The following is a 19,964-nucleotide window of genomic DNA, read 5'->3' on the forward strand; positions in this document are numbered from 1 at the left end:
TGAGAGGAAAAAAGTCTTGGTACTTTCTATATATCGAAACAATTCTTAAAAGTTTTAATATTTAGCCTTCCATGCTTATATTCCTATATAGGTTTTATATAGCTCTGATTAATGTTTCTAGGCCCTGGCTTTCCGACTAAGATACTTTCGGTGTGCTAGATCACTTTTTGACCCCTTCTAGGCCGTGATAAGTGAAGGCGGCAGAATAGAGCCAGACTAGTCGAACAGCTGCGATGCACCGCTAAGATAAGCCACTCAGCGACTCACTGCAAGCTGAAAACTGCAAACAGTAGCCCAGCAGGCCGACAACTCAATCACGGGCCCACAATCACACAATCACCCCTGCCGACTTTGCCCAGTTAGAGGCCCCCGGCTTCGGAGTCTTAGCCTGGTCAGAGAGCTGGCTTAGAAGGGGGTTGGTCGGGGTTCTGTTTGCGGTTTGTGGGCCCGCCACATCGGCGTCCACATTTCATAAATCAGCATGAGCCGAGGGAAATGGAAATGTGTTCGCCTTCGGAGAGCCAGCCAGTGAAAACCGCCTGCTGCGAGTCCTGGCTATTTATTGTATTTTAACAACATTATAAACGAGCATTTAAGTGGCGAGTGTTGGGATTGCTGTTGGCCCGTTTTGATTTGTGTTAGAATGCGAAATCAAAGACAATAACCAAATATCCCCGGATACTCTCGGATACTTAGATACTGGGATACCGACAAAGCCAAGCGGTTTCATAATCAGTCGTCGGGACTGGCAGACTTGCAGGCAACTTGGCCAACAAACGGTCTATTGGCAACCGGCAACCGGCAACCGGCAACATGTGGCTTGGCCATAACGCTGTCGTTGTCGTTTGGGCCGGGTCAAATGTCAAGCACATTATTTTTGTATTTACGTATAATAAATATAAAATCCATGATGCATTTTTGATAGATTTTCATGCCAATAAACAAGCTAAACGAACCGCTAGAATGGTGTTTAGGCCAACACCATGGGCCCCATGGAGGACTTGGCCTCGGCGTTCGGTTCCTCCAACTGTTTCGTTACCCCATTGTGTGGGTACATAAATTTCAGACACAAAAAGACCAGGAAGCTGCGTTTTGTGGGTCCTGGGTCTCTCGCGGTCTCATATAATTTTGTGTCTATGCAAATGTACGCGCTGCATTCGGTTTTGCATTGGCCCGACTTTGGCCTGACTTTGGTCTGAGATGTTGAAAAATCGTCGACGATCGGACGGCCGATCGAGTCTGTCAGTTGAGTCAGGAGATGAGGAGCATCGGGAGCCAGGGGATGAGGAAACTGTGAGTTCGGGATTGAGGATGGAGGACCAACCACGTTGACGTTCCGTTCGCCAAACAATGCCTTGTTGACACTGATGGAAAATCTGCGTGTCACAAATATCAAAAATGCAATCGTTAGAAAGCAGGACGAGCCTCTTCGCATGATGATGGAACCCATATGATCTCATACCGTCCGATGCAATCTGATGACGGACTGCGGGGCGGAGGTGGAACTGTCAACTGTCCGTCGAGCTTAGTTATAGATCTTACGATCGATATGCTAATGCCTGATTGCCTGGAAAGGCCAAGTAGCCAAATGTTTTTAGGCGAATGAAGAGCGCAGTGAAGGCGTCGAAAATCAGTTAGTTAAAAAATATTTGAAGTATTTGGTTATAGACCAAAAATGTTTTTTGAAGAAAACGAATAGTCTTTTAAATAAAATACCCACATTAAAAAAAAACGTATCTACCGTATGCTTAAAAGCCGATGGCAAAAGACTCTGCTTTAGAAAAATCTTTTTAAACCTAATATTGAAATGACTTCATTTATTTTTATCTTACTCTACAAATCATTTCCTATGTCACAGTTAGGTAGAATATGAAGGCAGACATCGTTGGTGCTTTAAAAATATTATAATCCATTTGTTACGATCTTTAAGGTTCCAAATTTTAGGAGCCTGTGGCTCATTCAAATCTATATTAATTGACTATTCTTTTACTTATATTTAGAGTATGTTTTAAAAGTAATATCTATAATTATAACTATCATATTATAACATCAATTTACCACATAAGCCATATAAATTTATGATAATACAAAAAACCAATCAGCCACATATCAAGTACGCATAAAATCTAGATAGTCTCCCTGTTCCATTTCTGTGATCATCTGCCCAAAGAGCGACCAACTTCTACCCACCAAAGAGCAAAACACCTTTGGCCTAATTGAATGCCAATTTATTGCATTTATAGAGACAATAACAAATTCAGCTCACAAGAAGCCCTTTAAACAAATATGCCAAATGCAATATAGAAAAAAGCAAGGTACAATGCAGCGAAGAGAGTTGGGTTTGAAAAAAAGGCCAACTAAATTACTTAACAAGCCGCTGGTCTTCTGGATGGTGGACAGGGGACAGCAGCGACGTCTTTCGATGATTTACTTGTGCGTAATAATGCAACGCCCGCAATGTTGGCCTCCTCATCTCTCCAGAGGAGATGGAGCTGGTAGCTGGAAGCCTGGAGATGGGAGATGGGGCTTCTCCAGTCCGGCATTCGTACTCCTCCGCCTCGCAAATCGAAGGATGCCTGTGATGCCCAGGTAAATGCATGTGAGAAGAAGTATAACTGGGAATGCGCCTCAATTTAAAATGCGAATTACATTATCTGATCAAATGCATTCTTCAGTGCGCTCCAGGAGGAGCACACACACACTCAATACACCATACTCCGAACGGACGATCCACTCCACTTCGGTGCGGTTCTGTTTAGCTCACTCCACGCGAGGATCCCCATCATGTGTGTGGAGGCTTCTGTGGAGGCTTCCGAGACTGCGGAGGCTGCACAAATAAATAAATTTTAAAATACAAACAAGTAGCGCGCGCAAAAAGCGCCGAGTGGAAAATTCGTGACAGCAATTGTTGATGAGCAGCGTGTGAACAGCCCCCCTATACCATCCCCATGCCATCCCATCCATCCATCCCATACCGTCGATAACTCAAGATCACAGAACACGGAGAGCAAAAAAAATAAAAATAAAAACAATGTTGTCGGGCAAACGCGTAATATTGAGCGACTAATAGCCGGGGCTTGACTTGAAAGCGAACGACAACGGATCGAATCGGTTGAAAACTTAAAACTGGGCCCGTACACCTCCGCAGTCTAATTAACTCCTACGAGCAGCGGGCCACAGTTTTTAATTAAGGCGCACACACACTCGATACTTTGTTTTATTCTGTGTACAAGTATATAACAAGAATCAAATGTATATTAACGGCCAATAACAACAATAACAGCTGAACAATCAACCAGATCGTGGGCAGCTAAAAGCTTAAGTACGCCGCAGTTCAGCGGCCAAATCAAACAAAAGAATTGCACAATTACAACGAACCTTAGGAACGGAGGAGTACTAAGTTCTCAGGAATTATCAGATGAAGTCAAGTGAACTTTTATTCTAGAAGATTACCAGAAAAACAATTGATGAGTTCACATCAATAACTAAAGCTAAATGGGTTCGAAAACAGAGCTTTAAAGTATTACTTTTAAAATCAAATTTTATTTATAAGGATTTTTTGAAAATCCTATATTTAAGGAACCCAGAAACAAATGTTTATTCAGTTCTTTAAATTGGTTTACTTTTCGTTAAAAAATGTTTTTAAATTTTAAACATTTAGATATAATATAAAATATTAAGTCTAACAGGAATTTCATGTATATTCGACTGCTGGCGTCGGAGACCTTCACTCTGGCAGGTTGAAAGATATATTTGTCCACAGTTTCAGTTGTGATTTGCATCAAAAAAAATGCGATGAACTCCACATAAAAATTATTTTGGTGCTAAAACATCCCTTTGGTTCATAACTAATAAATTTCGCAGTTAAAAAAGCTTTGGGACATGTTTAATAAATACATTTTCGACGCATATCACATATACCCAGCTATCTGTCCCCAAAAATTCCTTGGCTTTTAAAATGAAAATTCAGTCTCTTATCTTGAAGTACGGGCAATCTCCTCCCGAAAAATTCCATCTCGAGCAGGGGCAATGAAATGCCGAAGTGCGCAAACTGTGCCAAGCTGGCCTCTGCCCACTGCTCCTCCTCCGATCACCTCCGCCTCCTATAATTCCGCGGGACTTTTGGACCAGACTGCCGGACTGATGGACTGACTGACTGTCTGACTGCAGAGACATCAATCTAGAAACGGCAGGCAGAAAGATAGCCGGACAGACGGACAGACAGACGATTGGCAACTCGTTGAGAGTTGACAATAATGACGATGGGACGTCGTCTTCGTTCGCGATGATAGAAAGTAAAAGAACAGAGGCAGCATCTTGCATTTTAACTACAATTTTAATGAGACGTGGGAAAAAGAGTGGAGATGCCTTCGCCGCGCTGCTCATTTCGTAATTTGTAAAACTCGCACGTTGCTGGCATTAAGGACATGCAGATTTCTCTCTGTCCTGTCCTGTCCAGTTCCTCCATATTGATCAGCATTTATGGCTATATTTTTAGTGGACTGAAAAGGGTGGGGGAGACCCCTCCCCGCCCTCTCTTTACCGCACGAGCAGCAACAAATTAGCACTGACAGGCGGCAAGGAGCGCTGCCGAGACAAAGGACCACCTCATTGTCCACTCGGTGGCACTACGCCATCGACTCTAGGCACCATGTGGCCATTTGGCCATGTGGCATGACCATGATCGGCGGCAACTCCAGCCAATTGGACGCCTAGCGTGAGCTTTCTAGGTGGCATCCTCGGTCCAGCGGACAGCCGATGCTTGTTAAATGTTTGCCGCCAAAGAGAACGCTTCGGTTCGGTTAGGAACAAACAAACAAAATGTGTCGGCTTTGGTTGCCAGCCTGAGCTTCTTGCTTGTTGCATGTGGCAAGTTGCCGGTGGCCAAAACATTCGTGAGCGTCATTTGAATGGTGTGATAATTTTTGCGCCTTCGTTTGGCAGCAGCTTTGGCAGTGAATTAATTGCGTGCCACATTATAAATTTTGGGCTCCCTTATTAAAGGTTTTTCCCATATACACTCGCGGACAGGAGGACACACAGAAACTCACACAGTTGTGAATTCTCACACGCCGCAACAGCATCGAGAAATTCCAAAAGTCTTGTGGCATGTTGCAAAGTTGTTGGGTGTTGTTGTCGCCGGACGTGTGGGCATGTCAAGGCGTTGTCGTAAGGCGTAAGTGGCAGCCAAGCCAAGCCAAAACCCAAAAAAACCGAACCGTTTGCCCCACTGCCAGCTGTTTTCAAAGATCTTACGCAAATATTGCGCATACGCCGGGTGGCCATCGTAGGTTACACCCAAAAATGATTTGCCTTTCAGCAGGAAGATTATTTAAATAGGATAAGAGGAAAATGTTCGGTATATCCAGATAAGTTTGTCAACAATAAAAGCTAAACCAATTTAATTATCTTTTCGTAAGCTAATAAACATAGTTGATAAGATTTTAATAGATTTAAAGTCAATTAAAAACGGATGAATTTATATGTCAAGACGAAATGGATAAGCATCATCATAAATAATCAAATGCAAGGAAATTGCTGTACAGTTTGTTGAAAGGAAGGACAATAAATATTATACTTGCCGTTTAAAAGGAACATAATTGATATCTTCGCAATAAAAAATTATCAATTATTTAATCCTAAAAAATAGCAATATTCTTTCGCTGAATGGTACAATTAGGCACACTAAACATTCAATTTCCTGGGCTTTTCCTAGTCGGGCAGATATATAAAATTACCATATGCAACCCCTGATTCGTAGCTCCCACAACAAAAACAACAACAACAATCGGCAAACCGACAGATACGATAATTCTGTGTCTCTTTCTAAAAGCACAAAATTTGCATATCAAACGCAGCAGAGAAAAACAACCAAAAAGCGGGCAAAACAGACGCCGCGCAGTCGCCTTTCATAACAACAACAACTACAACAAGAATAGCAATACCAATAGCAACAACTAAAGCAATAACAACTACAACTACAGACATGTAACTAATGCATGGACAATGTTTTCTTCCCCACTTTTTTTCTCGCTTTTTGCAAAATTTGCGTATTCTGAACGATACGAAATTAAGTAAATTACAATATTGTACGATGATTGTCGTACTCAAAGTTGTTGTTGCTGCATTTGCTGTGCTGTGCTATGTATGTATATGCGCTATACGCTATATTTGCGTGAAATTATTATGGCAATCGATTTGGGGGACCACACACATCCACAGAAAAAAGCAATGAAGAAAAATAGGAATAAAACTGGCGATAAAATTATTATTGATTACTCATACGCCGCATGTAACGGGCTAATGAAAACGGGCTAACTGCGATGGGCTTTCTACGAATAATCGATAACGATGACGATGACGCGATCGCCAGTTAGAGATAGCAATAGCCAGCAATTATTTTCGTCATAAGTCAGCCAATGTGGCGACGACTTCTCCTTTCCGCTGCACTCGGCTTTAACCTGAACTCGAGACTCGGCTTTCGGCCACCGACGCTACACTGAGAAAAAAAGAAGCCTAAGTGTCATACAAATTTGACATTTAAGAAAAAAGGCATTTAATAAACTATTAAAAATATTTTTCTAAATTTACTTTATTTAAAAAGATTTTCTATGGTAGTACAACTAATCTATGTTTTCAAAATCTACGTTAACTGTATTCCTAAAATTCACGAGGAATGATTAGCTACAGTAAGTAGAATTTAAACGGTGGTCCTGGGTTCAATTCCAACAGCGGAATTATACAATTTTTATTTGATTCACAACATGAGGTTTTAATTGACTTTGATATGCTATCAATCAGAATTTACTAATAAAAGTTTCTCATCCCCCAAATAAAATTTAAAAATATTAGTCTTATCTTTTTTCGAGTGCACCGATGTTGTTGTGCTGGTTTTTTTCGCGCTCACTCGCCTGTGTGAGTCTGCTCAGCCCGCTTACATATATATAATTGTTGCGCTTCGCACACAAGCTTCCAAATAAGGGACGGCACATGTGAGCTGAGGAAGCTATAACTATCGCTGCAGGCTACGCAAATCGCTGGCGTTTCCACTTTCGCATAGATTTCGAGGGAAACCAACGCCTGCCGTCGATTTGAAGTTCAGCCCGTTGATGCAAGCGTCACAAAAGTGGTGCAGTTGTGCCAGGTGGTTGACAAGTAAGTCGACATCGCCGTCGCCGGTGGCTTTGCTGCCCCGAAAAGCGATCGCCGATCGATGGCGGCGGATGGTGGATGGTGTATGGTGGCGACCAGGAGTCGGCTGTCGTGCAACATATGGCAGCGATGACAACGCATGTTAACAGCTTTTTAAAGTCGTTGCAACACATCTGGCCAAGCAGCAAGAACAATAACACAATTCCCAGGCCGATAAGCCCACCGAATCGATGTTTTGTTGGAGTATGTATATGTTTAACCCCGCGTGCCACACAAAGGATGCCAAATTTGGCTGCAATCCGATATGAAATGTCCCAAAACTGCAGACAGGAAATCTCACGCGTGTCACCAGCAGCAACATCGGCTCACTGGAGCGGATGGAGATGGAGCTGGAGATGGAGATGGAGTATATTATCCAAAAATGCGGTCTGGCGTGCCTTTGAATTAAGGTATCGATTTAGCCTGCGGTCGTTTGGTCATCCCAGTCCGTCACTTCGGTTCAGTTTGGTTCACTTCAGTTCAGTTCAGCTCAGCTCAGTCATTTTCATTCATTGTTGGCGCGCGCTCATTGTTGGTGTGAAATTTAGCACAACAGCAACATCAACAGCAACATCGGCAACTGCAGCAGCAACAGCAGCAACATCGCAACAAGTGGCTGGGACTTCTGCGGTTGCAATGAATCCGCATAACAGACATACAACAAACAGACGGAGATGGAGACGGACTGCGACTCTTAAAATGCGGCAAAATATTTCTTGCTGTTGCACTCGGCCATTCGGCCACTTTAGTTGCTGCTTTAAAAATACTTTTTAAATGCGCCGAAGCATGAAGTCAGCCCAGCTTTCAACGGATACGCTCAGGATCAAGTGTTATAAATGTTAATTCGCAAATAATTGCAGCGAAGGCTTCGAAAAGAGGCTCGTTGGTTGGGGATGGGATGGCTTAATCGCTGCCAATCAGAAGATGAGACTAAGGTTGGGTTCAAGAAGAAAAAAATTGCTTTACCCCGAGTTTAATTGAAAATTTATGGCACTTTCATTAGCACCAAGGGGAATTTTATTATTAAGTTGTGGACCAGCTTTCAAATTTAAGAAGCGTAGAGAATGTATATGCGAATGATTACATATATATATCACAAAAGTTGTGTGGATTTCAACATTTGATTTCATTGTGGGCAGGAAATGAGCTGAACATCGATTGTTGTTAACTTTTGTTAAGTTAACCGTGCGGACTGTGGGTAGAAAAGTCGGCTTTTGCCCCGTTTCATGTGGGAAGTCCGCGTGTGCTTCATTATATAATGAATTGGAATTGGGAGATGGGCACAATCACTATATAGCACATAGAGCAGTCGCAAGCAAAACAAACGCCAGCTCAAAGTTTTGCCCAGAATTTATTGCTACACATGTGTTTTCCGCTCCGAAAGTACAGTTTTACGTGAGTTCTTTCCAAGGAACTTGGTACAAATTTAGATTACCCAAAAGTAAAGGAAGCAGCAAAGTTTATAATCACTGGGTAAAGTTTGACAATATTTGTCAACACTTTATGGGCCAAGCTTGTTATTTGAAAAGTCATTGAAGCCCATTAATTAGACAAACTAGAAGCGAAAATCTGAGGAGGAACTAAACTGAAAACTGGCACAAAATCTATATTCTTAACACTTTCTTTCTGTCTAAACTATAGAACAATTTTTACAAGAAAATTAAGTTAACTTTGAAGATAAATAATAGTTAAAGAGATACAATAATTTGAAAGTAGTTTTAATAAAATAATTAAACATGCAGATAAACTTGCAATGTTAGGTTTATCAAAAGAAGGTATCAAGAAAATAATTTTGATCTACCAAATTAAATAGTTTTAATGTCTTCTTCCTACTTAATTTCTAGTTATTTTATCCCAACATTTTCTTTCACAATTAGGCAAACGTCTTTATAGAAAAATCTACACACTATGAGGCAACCAAACTCGAAAAAACAGAATTATTCCCAGCCATAAATTGGTCAGTGAAGCGGAGCTGCCTTTGCCTATATAAGTAGCTGCAAAGCGGGGAGCGGTACGGCGAAAAAGCCATAAGTTTCCTCCAAATCGCTGCCTCCGCCACGCTCCACTGGATGGGCGTTGCATTTGGGCGTGGCACGGCGGCGCTAGAAGAGCCATGGAAAAGGGGGGAAGGTCGCAGAGATTTCAACGTGGATAGCCAAGAATTTTGATTAACTTGGAAAATCATTGGAGTAAGTCGGCGGGGATTGGGATTGGGATAGGGGACTGTGGATTGGGAAACAAACCACTGAGGCAGATAGACTCTAAAACGCGCACAATGTACGCATTATTTGTTTGCATTGCGGCCCAATAATTGCTTAACTAAATGTGAGTCCTGCTGAAAGGCCAAAAGCGCCTCGTTAAGGTCTCAGTCTGGCTTTTAAATAATCACAATGAAAGCAACAGGGCCAAAAGCAAGACAGGCCAACTTGCAAAAAAAAAAAAACAGAACCGAGGACAAAAAATAACAAAACCAAAACAATACAAAGAAATACGAAACGAAACGAAAGAAAAGAAAAAACGCTCACAAATTGTCATTTCTTAACCTTTTCAGATTGCGAAGGCGGCGGCAGCGGCGCAGAAGCATCAGGAGTCGGAGGTTCCAAGTTGCCAATGGCCAATGGCCAATGGCCAAGTGGCCAAGTATCCAAGTACCCGAGTCCCCAGAAGTTGCCGACTCACAATGTGTGTGCGCAAAGGCTTTAAGAAATGCCGAATTCCAGAAGCTGCAGTACAATCAGTTGAATTAAAAAACGAGCGCACAGACAGAGGACGACGGCTGGATGGGATGGGATGGGATTCGGATTGGGAATGGTGGATAGGGGACAGGGGACTGGGGATGGGGGATTCTGGAGGATCGCCGGCGATATCATCGCGTGGTGAGCCCGCGCTCACTAGGAAATTAAGAGGACATTGTGGCGGCATGCGGTTAGAACTCGCAGCGGCGGCTTAAACACAAAATCCGCAGTGGAGATTCCTTGGGTTCCTGCGTTGTTGGTGGCTTTTGGACAGCTGGACTGGAAGCTGGAACCTGGAGCCTGGAACCCGGCTGACAGAGGTCGCCCTCGTACGTAATCGACGAGCATTGCAAATGCTTTTGTCCTCCGCCTTCCTGCGTCTTGTGCTGCGCACGTGGCCATGTTGCAGGCGCAGCAGCAGCAACAGCAAATCATTGAAATGTCGTTAGAGGCTCGAGCGGCACGCAGCTTCGATAGTCAGCGAAACCGCAAAATGCTTTTAATTTCTCAAACTGATATGCACCCGTGCTCCCACTGGCGTGGAGGAAAACCTGGGCCAGAGGTTCGATTTGGTTTATTTCGTTTTGTTTTTGCTGGCTGCTTAAGGCCAATGATGAGGTATTTAGGGGGTTGATCAGAAAATTTGTTTTGATCCAAAAAAAGGTAGACAACGTGAACTATAAACTCGAGTGGAACTTTACTATTTTATTTGGAAATGTCAAGGGAGAACAAGGGGAAAAAAATAAAAAATATTTTGTTGAGTATTGATAAATTCAAGTTTATAATAAAACAACTTTTAAAAGTATTTAATTGAAGATTTAAGATTTTTAAGAAAATATATCAACTCAGCATAAAAATACTAGAATACAAGAATCTACTTCCATTTCCCCAGTTTCAAACCCCAAAATTGTTCAATGAGAATTAATAAAAGTTGTAAGAACCATTTTACATCTGCCTTTAAAATTTGTTTATAACAGCAGTAACAGTATGTTTTTTACTAATATCTCTTAAGTCATGTCAACGCTAGGCAATGCAAATAAAATGTTGAAATAAAAACCAAATCGTACAAGCCAACAAACTTGCAGCTTTTTTTACTGGTTGGGCTTCGTGGGCGTTTCAGATGTTTAGATGATGATGCGCAGGTGAGCGACTATAGAAGGCGATCTATGTAGCCAAGACACCCGCGCAGACTGATGGATCGCACTCTCGATCGGAGCCAGATATATATAAGTGAGCATATATAATGTGAGCCAGCAAATGTTGGCAAACAGCACAGCGAACAGCCCACTGCAAGTCGGCAATTAACCTTGGCTGGACAAAGAGTTGGCGGCGGCAGAACGACCTACAGCAGCAGCGGTACAAGTTATGGATTTTATTTTATCAGTCAGCTGGCGGTTAGATACACAGGAAATAAAATACGAAATATTATTTATTGACAACAAATTACTCAAAAGTAAGTATTGTGTTTCCTCTTTCTTCACATCTTTAAATAAGATGCCTAAAACATAGATTTCTGCGCAAGAAATATCGCAACAGCTCTCTAAATATTTTGTCTAACCTTCAAAAGATACCAGAAGTTATGAAAGGGTTTAGATTTTCAGTCAAAGATTAACATTTTTCTGCATGTGTAGAGCAACAACTGATGACCTGAGCCGGCGTTGGTGTCACACCCACAACATTTTGGCTTTCATTCATCGGCCCATGCTGAATGGAAAAACTGAGTTGAGTTTTTGGTGGGGGGCGGGGTAAGAAAGAGGGGGGCTGGGGGCGGGGATCGTGGCACACGTCATCGGGGCAGCCAAGAGGCCAGTAGTAGTGCCTACGCCAAAGCTTTTGGCATTGAAAAGTACGAGCCACAAACGCGATTTGCATGCCAAGTCGGGAGAAAAGCGAGGGGAACTGGAACTGAAGCTGAAACTGACTGACTGACGACTTGGCTGTTGGTGCATGACGAGATTCAATGGTGGCTCTGATCGATTTATGAACTCGTCGCCAGCATTGTTGTCATGACGTCACAAAGCCCCCGCAGCCAAAAACTTTTTCATTCGGGCTCTATCGGCTGGGAGAAGCGGAAGCTCTTTGCAACATCGAAAGGAAAACAGAAATACACAACATATAACGAAATCTGAAATTCATTCATGGAGAGCCGACCCACTCGCTAGATTTGGATTATTAGTGGATAGTGTGTAGGCTAGAAACTAGAAACTTTGGGTTCGGGCTTATCGCAGTGCTCTTAACCTTGCTCTTGAAACAGCTGGAAATATGTTTGGGTTCTCCGGTTTTTTTTCGTTTTCCTTTTTATTATTTTATAATATTGCGCTAAATAATATATATATTTATATTTGCTTTGTATAGATACTATTTTGTGGTTGTTTTTTAAACATATTTTTGATGGCTTATTAGGTAAATTGCTTTAGGGTTATTCGATTTACGTCTTTTGTTTTGCTGCGGCGCAGTGCACGGTCTATTAAATAAATAAATTTAACTAGTATTAAAGAAATAACTTGGCTTTCTGTTTGACAGAAAATGTGTGTGTTTCGGTAATTAAATTATGTGTGCTTGTAGAGTATTTTCTTTAGCTGAGTAAAAATTAAGTAATAAATTAAATGTAAATTGCCTTTTGATGTGAGAGAACTGGCTTTGAGCTGTTTTTTAATTTGGTATTTAAATTTAGATGTACAATAAATATTAGTAGAAGTAGCGAAACAAGCAAACAGCTCAAAGGTGAGTAAGTAGCGGTTGTGTTGCACGGAATAATTTGGAACAGATCATTTTGAGCGATTTGATTCGTCATGCAACATCCAATTAGTAGGTGTCAATAAAAGCCAATTGGATCGATCGAATAAACATAACTAACATACTAACATTAGGCTAAACGAACCCGGAAAATACGCTTAAACTCTACGGAGCACGCTCATCACACACGCATTATAATCATCATCATCACACTCTCTCACACTCAGGAAAATGGAAAACGGCCGCCGGCGCATTCGACATTGTTTCATATTTACTTGTTTATTTGCTATCAACTTGCTTTAACTAAGTTTCGTAAACGCACACTGAAGCTGTTTACCCTTTAGACTCTGTACAGCAAATCTTTACGGAAAGTTTCCATCTAGTTGTGTATGGTATTGCACTTATGGCTTAAAGTTTTAACTTTAACTTTAAAGGACTAACTAAAGCAGTCTCGGCTGTGTCTCGATGTGTCTCTAGTGGTTTAACAGAATGGCACTGGATTGGAAGCTGCAGCTGATGTGCGACATTGGATCTATTGCTATGGGATGTGGGACGTGGGTATGTACTTGGGAGGAGCTGTAGCTTTGCTATGGCACAGTCGCCTTTAAGTAAGAGTCTTGACTAGTATACAAAAAAAATGTAAAATACACAATTACAATTACGATTAATAAAAAAACACAAAACACTGCGATCTGCGATAAACAAGAACAAAACGAGCGGCGAGATCGTATTGGCCATGGATCCGAAATACGAAGTACTAGTATCGAAGTTCGATCAAGCCATTTGCTGCACTTTGGATCTGCTAAACATATATAAATTGCGGTCTAACTAAACTGGCTTGGTATCTTTTTATGTGCGGGAGAACTTCGAGGTGTGGTGTTTTGGTAATACAGAGTTGCAACCCAGAATATTGTGAAAGACAGGGTGTTTTATCATTTTTGGCCTAATGGAACTTTGTCAACTGGCTTCTAGTGGTTATTACTTTGTGAAAAAAGGGTAAAAAAAATAATTATTAATGACTTTTAAATATTATTGTCTTTAGGTAATAAAAAGAATTAATTTCGAATTCAAATCATTAGGCATAAATCTGAAATTAAAGACCAGAATAGCTGATTGTAGAATACTATATCGCCTATCGTAAGTTCAGGAACTGACACTGAAAGCTAGATCACCTTCTCCCTCCGTTCTCTCCGCACCAACCAAGTCCCAGATATTGCATCTAGAGCATCCTGGCTAAAAGGAGAAGCCTAGCGCTGCGCATGCGTGTGGGACATGTGCGAGTGCGTCGAATGCGGCGGCGGCACGTGCGGCACGTGGGCGTGGTGCCCGTGTCCGCCGTATTGGGCGTGGGAAAGGGGCGAGGCCTGGCCGCCGCTGTAGCCCGACTGCATCAGGCTCTGCTCGAGGCTGTAGTGCGAGGGCGGCGCCGGCGGGTGACCCAGATGAGCGTGCCCGTGGTGGCCGTATATCAATTGTCTTACTTTCGAGTCCTCGTCGGCGATGTTGTAGCTGAGCTCCGTCTCCTCGAATCCGGTGGCCGACATCCGCTGGTCGCCGCCGCCCACGCTGGGCGGATCCGGCGAGTTGAGGCAGGTCTGGATGAGCTGCTTGCCCGCCTCCGAGGTGATCATCGGCTGCAGCTTGCGCGTGGCAAATGTGTACACGTGGCCCGTCTCGCTGGCCACCAGCAGCATCACCTGCGTCCCGGTCAGCGTGGACAGCTCGTAGGCCTGCAAGTGGAGGAAAGAGCAGAGGATCGTGTTAAGTACTCGATGCTATCGGGAATCGGTATCGGGTATCTGCTAGCCAACTGCCGAGGCAGACGAAGCAGACTGGCGAAGCGTGTGTTGCCCCAGCGGCACATAAATTTACCCCACCAACTATGCGATTATGTTGCAGCGATAAGAAGCGTTAAGCGGGACCCCGAATGTGCCGGACTTTAAATTACCAGAGATGGCCGCGTGTCTAGGCACGTTTTAGTTAGTATATATCAAGTAATCCTAAAGCTAATTGTCTGAAAGTATGATATTCTAAAATTTGTATATGGGATACCATTAACTCAGATGATATAATTTTGCTGACTCCTTACTTGTTAAGGTATAGAAATTATACTTATACATATCCCGAAAATTAAAAAATAAATAGTTTAAAAGGATGTCAAATTTGAAGTAGTTGTCTTTTCTGTATTTTCAATATCAATCTACCTAATATCATTGTATTTCGATGAGATCGCTTCTAAATAATTAAAATTCGGTCATCATGTTAGAAATTTGTCTTAGATCATGTGTTTTAACATTATAAGTGTAAAAGAAAAACATGATATTTAGTAAGCCAGTCATTTAGTTATTCTACGTAAACATCATTCTTTATTTTTATTTTTTTTGAAACCCTTTCCACTAGATTTAACTTTTACTATCCCCTTACCTAATCGTTTATGTTTTGTAAAACATCCCTAATCTGTAATAAATCCGAGTAGATCATGGCAAACCCATTTCGTATGTCTACGCCAGAGAAATCGGTAAGTCGTACCCTTCTTTTCCCTTTTATTTAACTTTTTTTCTGAGCACGCCCACGCAAAAGACCCGAAAGTCACGCAAGCATCGCGATGGAGTTCGAGTTCCCTGGTCGATATCATGTACATTAGATGGTAGACGGTAGCCTAAGCTGCCTATCAACAGCTCGTAATTACTATAAAAGCGATAAAGTCGCTGTCGGTCTGGCGGGCAAAACAGTTTTTGCTATTTTTCCGCCACTTTTGCTGCTGCCGTGAGTCGAGGAGCGAAAAACACAGCGCATAAATAACTGGCGGACCAAGAAGCAAACGCTTCGGGAACATTTATTAATATTAATGAAATTGTTGTACACATTGTTGGCCGAATGGCGATGGGGATTGGGGATCGCATAGGATCGGATTCGATTGGATTGGGATGGGGATTACCCCAACCCCATCGATTGGCTGCCAATTTTATGTGTAACATGTGTAAATGCAAACAATTGACACGGTCCGAAAGCGGAATCTGAATCGGATTTCGATTATACTGATTCCGATTCTGATTCTGAGTAGGTGTCGATTGTATGCCTAGGTAGGTAGCCGCGTAGCCGCGTATCCGCGAACAGGCCAACAATTCATGTCAATTTGAATTTCGAACAAAGACAAAAGGACACGACTCGGGATTGGGGCGAGGATTGGTACGAGGGTACGAAAGCGTTGACAGGACAAGAAGGCAGCCCCAGAGACCGCGGCCTGTGCTCCGTCCAGATGGAGAGTCATTTGTTAGAAGCCGATTGTTGCCTGTTTTCATACCCCTTGTTCTGCCCCCTGTGTTGTTGTTGTTAAGGCAACAACACAGCCTGTTGCATGTGGCCAAAAGGCGAGCCGACTTGGAGCCTCTTGGCCCGGCTTTCTGGGGCTTATCTGGGCACAATCTGCCGACGAGGCTGGGGCTTAAGCTTCCGTGCTGGAAGCTGAAAGTTGCTCCCCCCCAAAAAAACAAACAATTCCCAAGCCCAATCCCAATCCCCAGCCTCGTGATTTCAATTTAACACCTTTTGGCGGCATTTTGCGCCCGTGTGCCCTTTTAACCATGGCCAATTGTTGGGAACTTGTCGATGGCTTGTTCGATGGCTTCGCCGTGCATTATGCAGAAGCCAAGAAGCGAAAGCTTTGGTTCGATCGATGATAATGCGGCCCACGCAATTAGGCTGGCCAGCAAATGAGATCACTTCTGGGACATTAGCTCACTTTTCACTCTCGTGGCCTTTTTTGGCCTCGCCGCCACCCACACGTCTTGGCCAGCTCTTGGCCAGATCGAAATGACCAAAATTGGCCAGTGGAAAGCATGCCAACAGGTTGCCGCGGCGACAACTCTCTGGGCCAAGTTCATTGGCCGCAATTTGTTGTTGGCCGGTAGGGATGGCGGATTGCAGATTGCCTTTGCTTTTTGCGCTTTTTGCTGCCACCGCTGGTAGCGCCAAGTCGAAATCCCATTGTCTGCCTGTCAACTGTCCGCCGGCTGGACATCGATGAGGGACCGCATCAAAGTCACCAAAATGATATTTTTTTGGAACGCATATAGAAGCGGTCTTTTGTCCCGAGCGTGCGCCTGTCATAAGTTTCGGCCCCCGAGAACCACAATTGCGAACGGGGAACCCACGTCCCAGGGGTCAAATGTTTTGGATACTCTAACCGACGAAGTAATGCCATTTTGGTATCAAATAACATTTGAAAAAGTACTGAGGCTAAACTACTAAAATAATGAATCAGCCTAAGAAATCACTTTTAAATTGTAAAAATAAATTTTGAAACCATGCGTAAATGGTAATGCATTTATCTTGCAATTTGATTAGGAATGAAAATCTATTCTTCAGTATGGAAATATATATTTTTTTTTATTTAAACTTAATTCCACTAATTTTTATATTTTGGATAGTCTAACCGACAAAGTAATGTCATTTAATTATCAAATAAATTTTGAAAATGTGCGTTTTATAAAAATATGGAATCGATCACAAACGTATAAACTTGCAAGTATTTTTACAGAATTTACAAACCTTATGAAAATGATAATAAAATAAATTTAATAATTTAAAATAAAATTTTATTCTGATGTTCAGTTAGGAAACCAATTATACACCTTTATTTTATGCTACATTTTCTATTCCTATTACCAAATAAAGTACTTGAAATTTTTTATTCTCAAATATTCTCCTTTTAAATTTTAGAGCTCGTACGTTTTTGTTTCGTTGGCCTGCTTGGGTCAAATATTTCATAAGATTTTGTGTCTTGGGCAAAGATCGTGCTGAGATCGTGATTTAGCGCCGCGATGTTGATGCTTTTTTGTCTGATTTTGATCGGGGGCTTGGTTTAAGCTAGTGGCCAGGGAAGTCTATTCGAAAAATGTGAAAAATTTCATATGCGGCCCCGCAGATCGATGGAAAGCAGCAGGAGCAAATGCAGTGGCATTATGTAAGTTTGCGTGTGAAAATTGGTCATTTGAAAATGCCAAGCCACTGGCCACATTGCAACGAGTGGGCCAGAATCCGCAAGGAGCACGCATCAATTGTTTTTGGGGGAGGAGCGGATATGCAAGTGGTTGTGGATGCGGATTGTGGGCCGGCAACTGGTGGGCAGCAGCCTCCTTTGAATGCAATTGCGGCGGCAAATTAACATTTTATGAAGCCGAAAACAAAGGGAAACGCGGAATCGTGGGCTACCGCGCTTACACAACGCCGCCAAAGCGAAAGCCACCAAACAGTTGGCTTGAACAGACGCGATCTGGCCAAAAAGCAGAAGATCTGCTGCTACTGTTCTAGAGACGAGCGAGGGAACTTCGCGGGCACAGTGGTTGAAGAACTAAGATTAAGGATTTTTTGAAAAAATCTTGTAGATGTTGTTTGTTGGTGTTTAAATGCTTTCAAAATAATTTTAATTATCTCCAGAATGATCAATTCAATTGCGTTATTGCGCCTTAATGTCTTACTTTTTGAGAAAGCAATTTGTTTATGATGAATTTTAGGTGTTTGATTTTATCATGAAAAAAGTCGTTTGAAAATTTGCTTTATTTTTAAACTTTGTATGCATGATTTTAATCTTTAAAGTCAACTGAATGATTTAACCGAAACTTGGCTTTAAATTTTAAAATTGCTACTAAACATATGTAATTTTAGTCGATATTTTTTTAAATCAAACCACTACTTCCTTACATTTTTTTTAAATGTGAAGATAGGTTTTATGGAAAAATGTTTTCTAATAGAAAAACTGAATAAAATAAGTGAAAAACTTATTCGAAAATTAAATCCATTTGGCTAATTGGAGGATTCTTCCTCCCTAGAATTTCCCCACCATCCTCACCACTGTGCCGATGGCCAGATGACGATAAATCCCCGCTCTTTCTGGAGGGCGAACAATGCCAGAGTTCTAAGAGAAGCTTTTGGATTCCGTCGCAACTGAATCCCCGAAGCATTTATTAATTGCACATGCGCTGGAAACGTGGCCGAATGTCAACATCCCAATTGCAGCGCCAATCGTGGCTCAGGGATTGGGATTCGGATGGGGATGGTATGGGTATGGTGTAGGGATGGTATGGGGATAGCCCCAACCGATCTTACCTTCTTCATGATGCCCGTTTTGCGCTTGGAGAAGGTCGTGTAGCGACGCAGCTTGTTGTCGATGTATTCCATTTTGATTTTGACACGTCCCTTTGTCTTTTTGCCATTGGCGGGCGGCGACTTCTTGTTGGGCAAGGGATTGTAGTTGTCCACGCTGTCGTCCACGGTGCCAGTGGTCACATTGTCGAGTCCTTGGAGGGTGAGTCCTCCGCCGGAGGACCGATGGTGATCCTCGTAGCAATCGCTGCCGGATCGCTTGAGGCCCCTCTGTTGTTGCTGTTGGGGATGTTGCTGCTGCTGCTGCTGATGTTGCTGCTGTTGCTGTTGTTGCTGCTGCTGCTGCTGTTGGGAGGCGTGCTGTGGGCTGTGGAGCGTTTGGCATTGGGTGGCAGGTGGTGCTCCTCCGCCGGCGGGATTGGCCCGCTGCATGGGCGGCACACCGCCGCCCATATTCTGGAGCAGCCCGCCGGAGGGCGGACGACCCGCCCCCAGGGCGGGATTGCCGTACATGTCCGCCGGATCCGCCAGACTCAGCCCAATACTACTCATCGAGTAGTTGAGATTGTAGCGCGAGTCACCTCGCGTCGGATCCATTCTGAGGTAAAAGTTCTCCACCGTGGAGCCGTAGAAATCCAAGGCACCGCGCGCGTCTATTATTGCGTCTTGTGGGTTCTTTGTGGGTTATAGATATCTATCTACAGAAATCCGGCCGCGGCACACTTTTCCGATCAGATCTCGCTTTATATTCCAAAAATAACACCGCACACGGGAAAACAGACACAGCGCGCGCGTTTCGCAGGCGTTTCTCGTCTTCTGGGCTGCGGCGGCGCGTTTCTGGGGCGGTTTCTCGATGCCCGGCTGCCTGGGGGCCAAGTTCTTGGGCCGCAAAACCACGCGAATTGGCTAACAACCCGGGTTTTCGGCCAGGAACGCGACTTTTTTAAGTTTTCGGTGCAACGCCGACGTTTTGCAATGCGCACACACACACACAGGAAAAATGACAGCTGACAGCCCCTGGCTGCAGGAATCACCCTGTATTTGAAGCGCTCGAGTGTTGCGAAGTAGCGGCTGGGCGGCAAATTTGAATTGTGTCGAATTTCGTGGTTTGTGTTTGCAGCTAAAGTTCTGGTTGCTTATTATGGCTTTTAGTTTCTGTATGGCTTTTTGTTTACATTTAATTTTTTACTTTAGCTA

At 43.0% G+C, this 19,964-nt stretch overlaps 1 protein-coding gene across 1 annotated transcript in view; it reads right to left on the reverse strand.

Annotated features, from left to right (window-relative positions):
- Positions 1–19,964, reverse strand: part of bs (serum response factor blistered) — a 28,748-nt gene extending 8,784 nt beyond the window's left edge. The window contains exons 1-2 of the mRNA XM_017152421.3: positions 18,771–19,964; positions 14,144–14,392 (exon numbers count right to left, since the gene is read on the reverse strand). Coding sequence (XP_017007910.2) covers positions 14,144–14,392; positions 18,771–19,364 — 843 coding nt within the window. The 5' untranslated portion in view covers positions 19,365–19,964. The remainder of the gene's footprint in view (positions 1–14,143; positions 14,393–18,770) is intronic.

Source organism: Drosophila takahashii, chromosome 2R (genome assembly GCF_030179915.1).
Source record: "Drosophila takahashii strain IR98-3 E-12201 chromosome 2R, DtakHiC1v2, whole genome shotgun sequence".
NCBI lineage: Eukaryota > Metazoa > Arthropoda > Insecta > Diptera > Drosophilidae > Drosophila > Drosophila takahashii.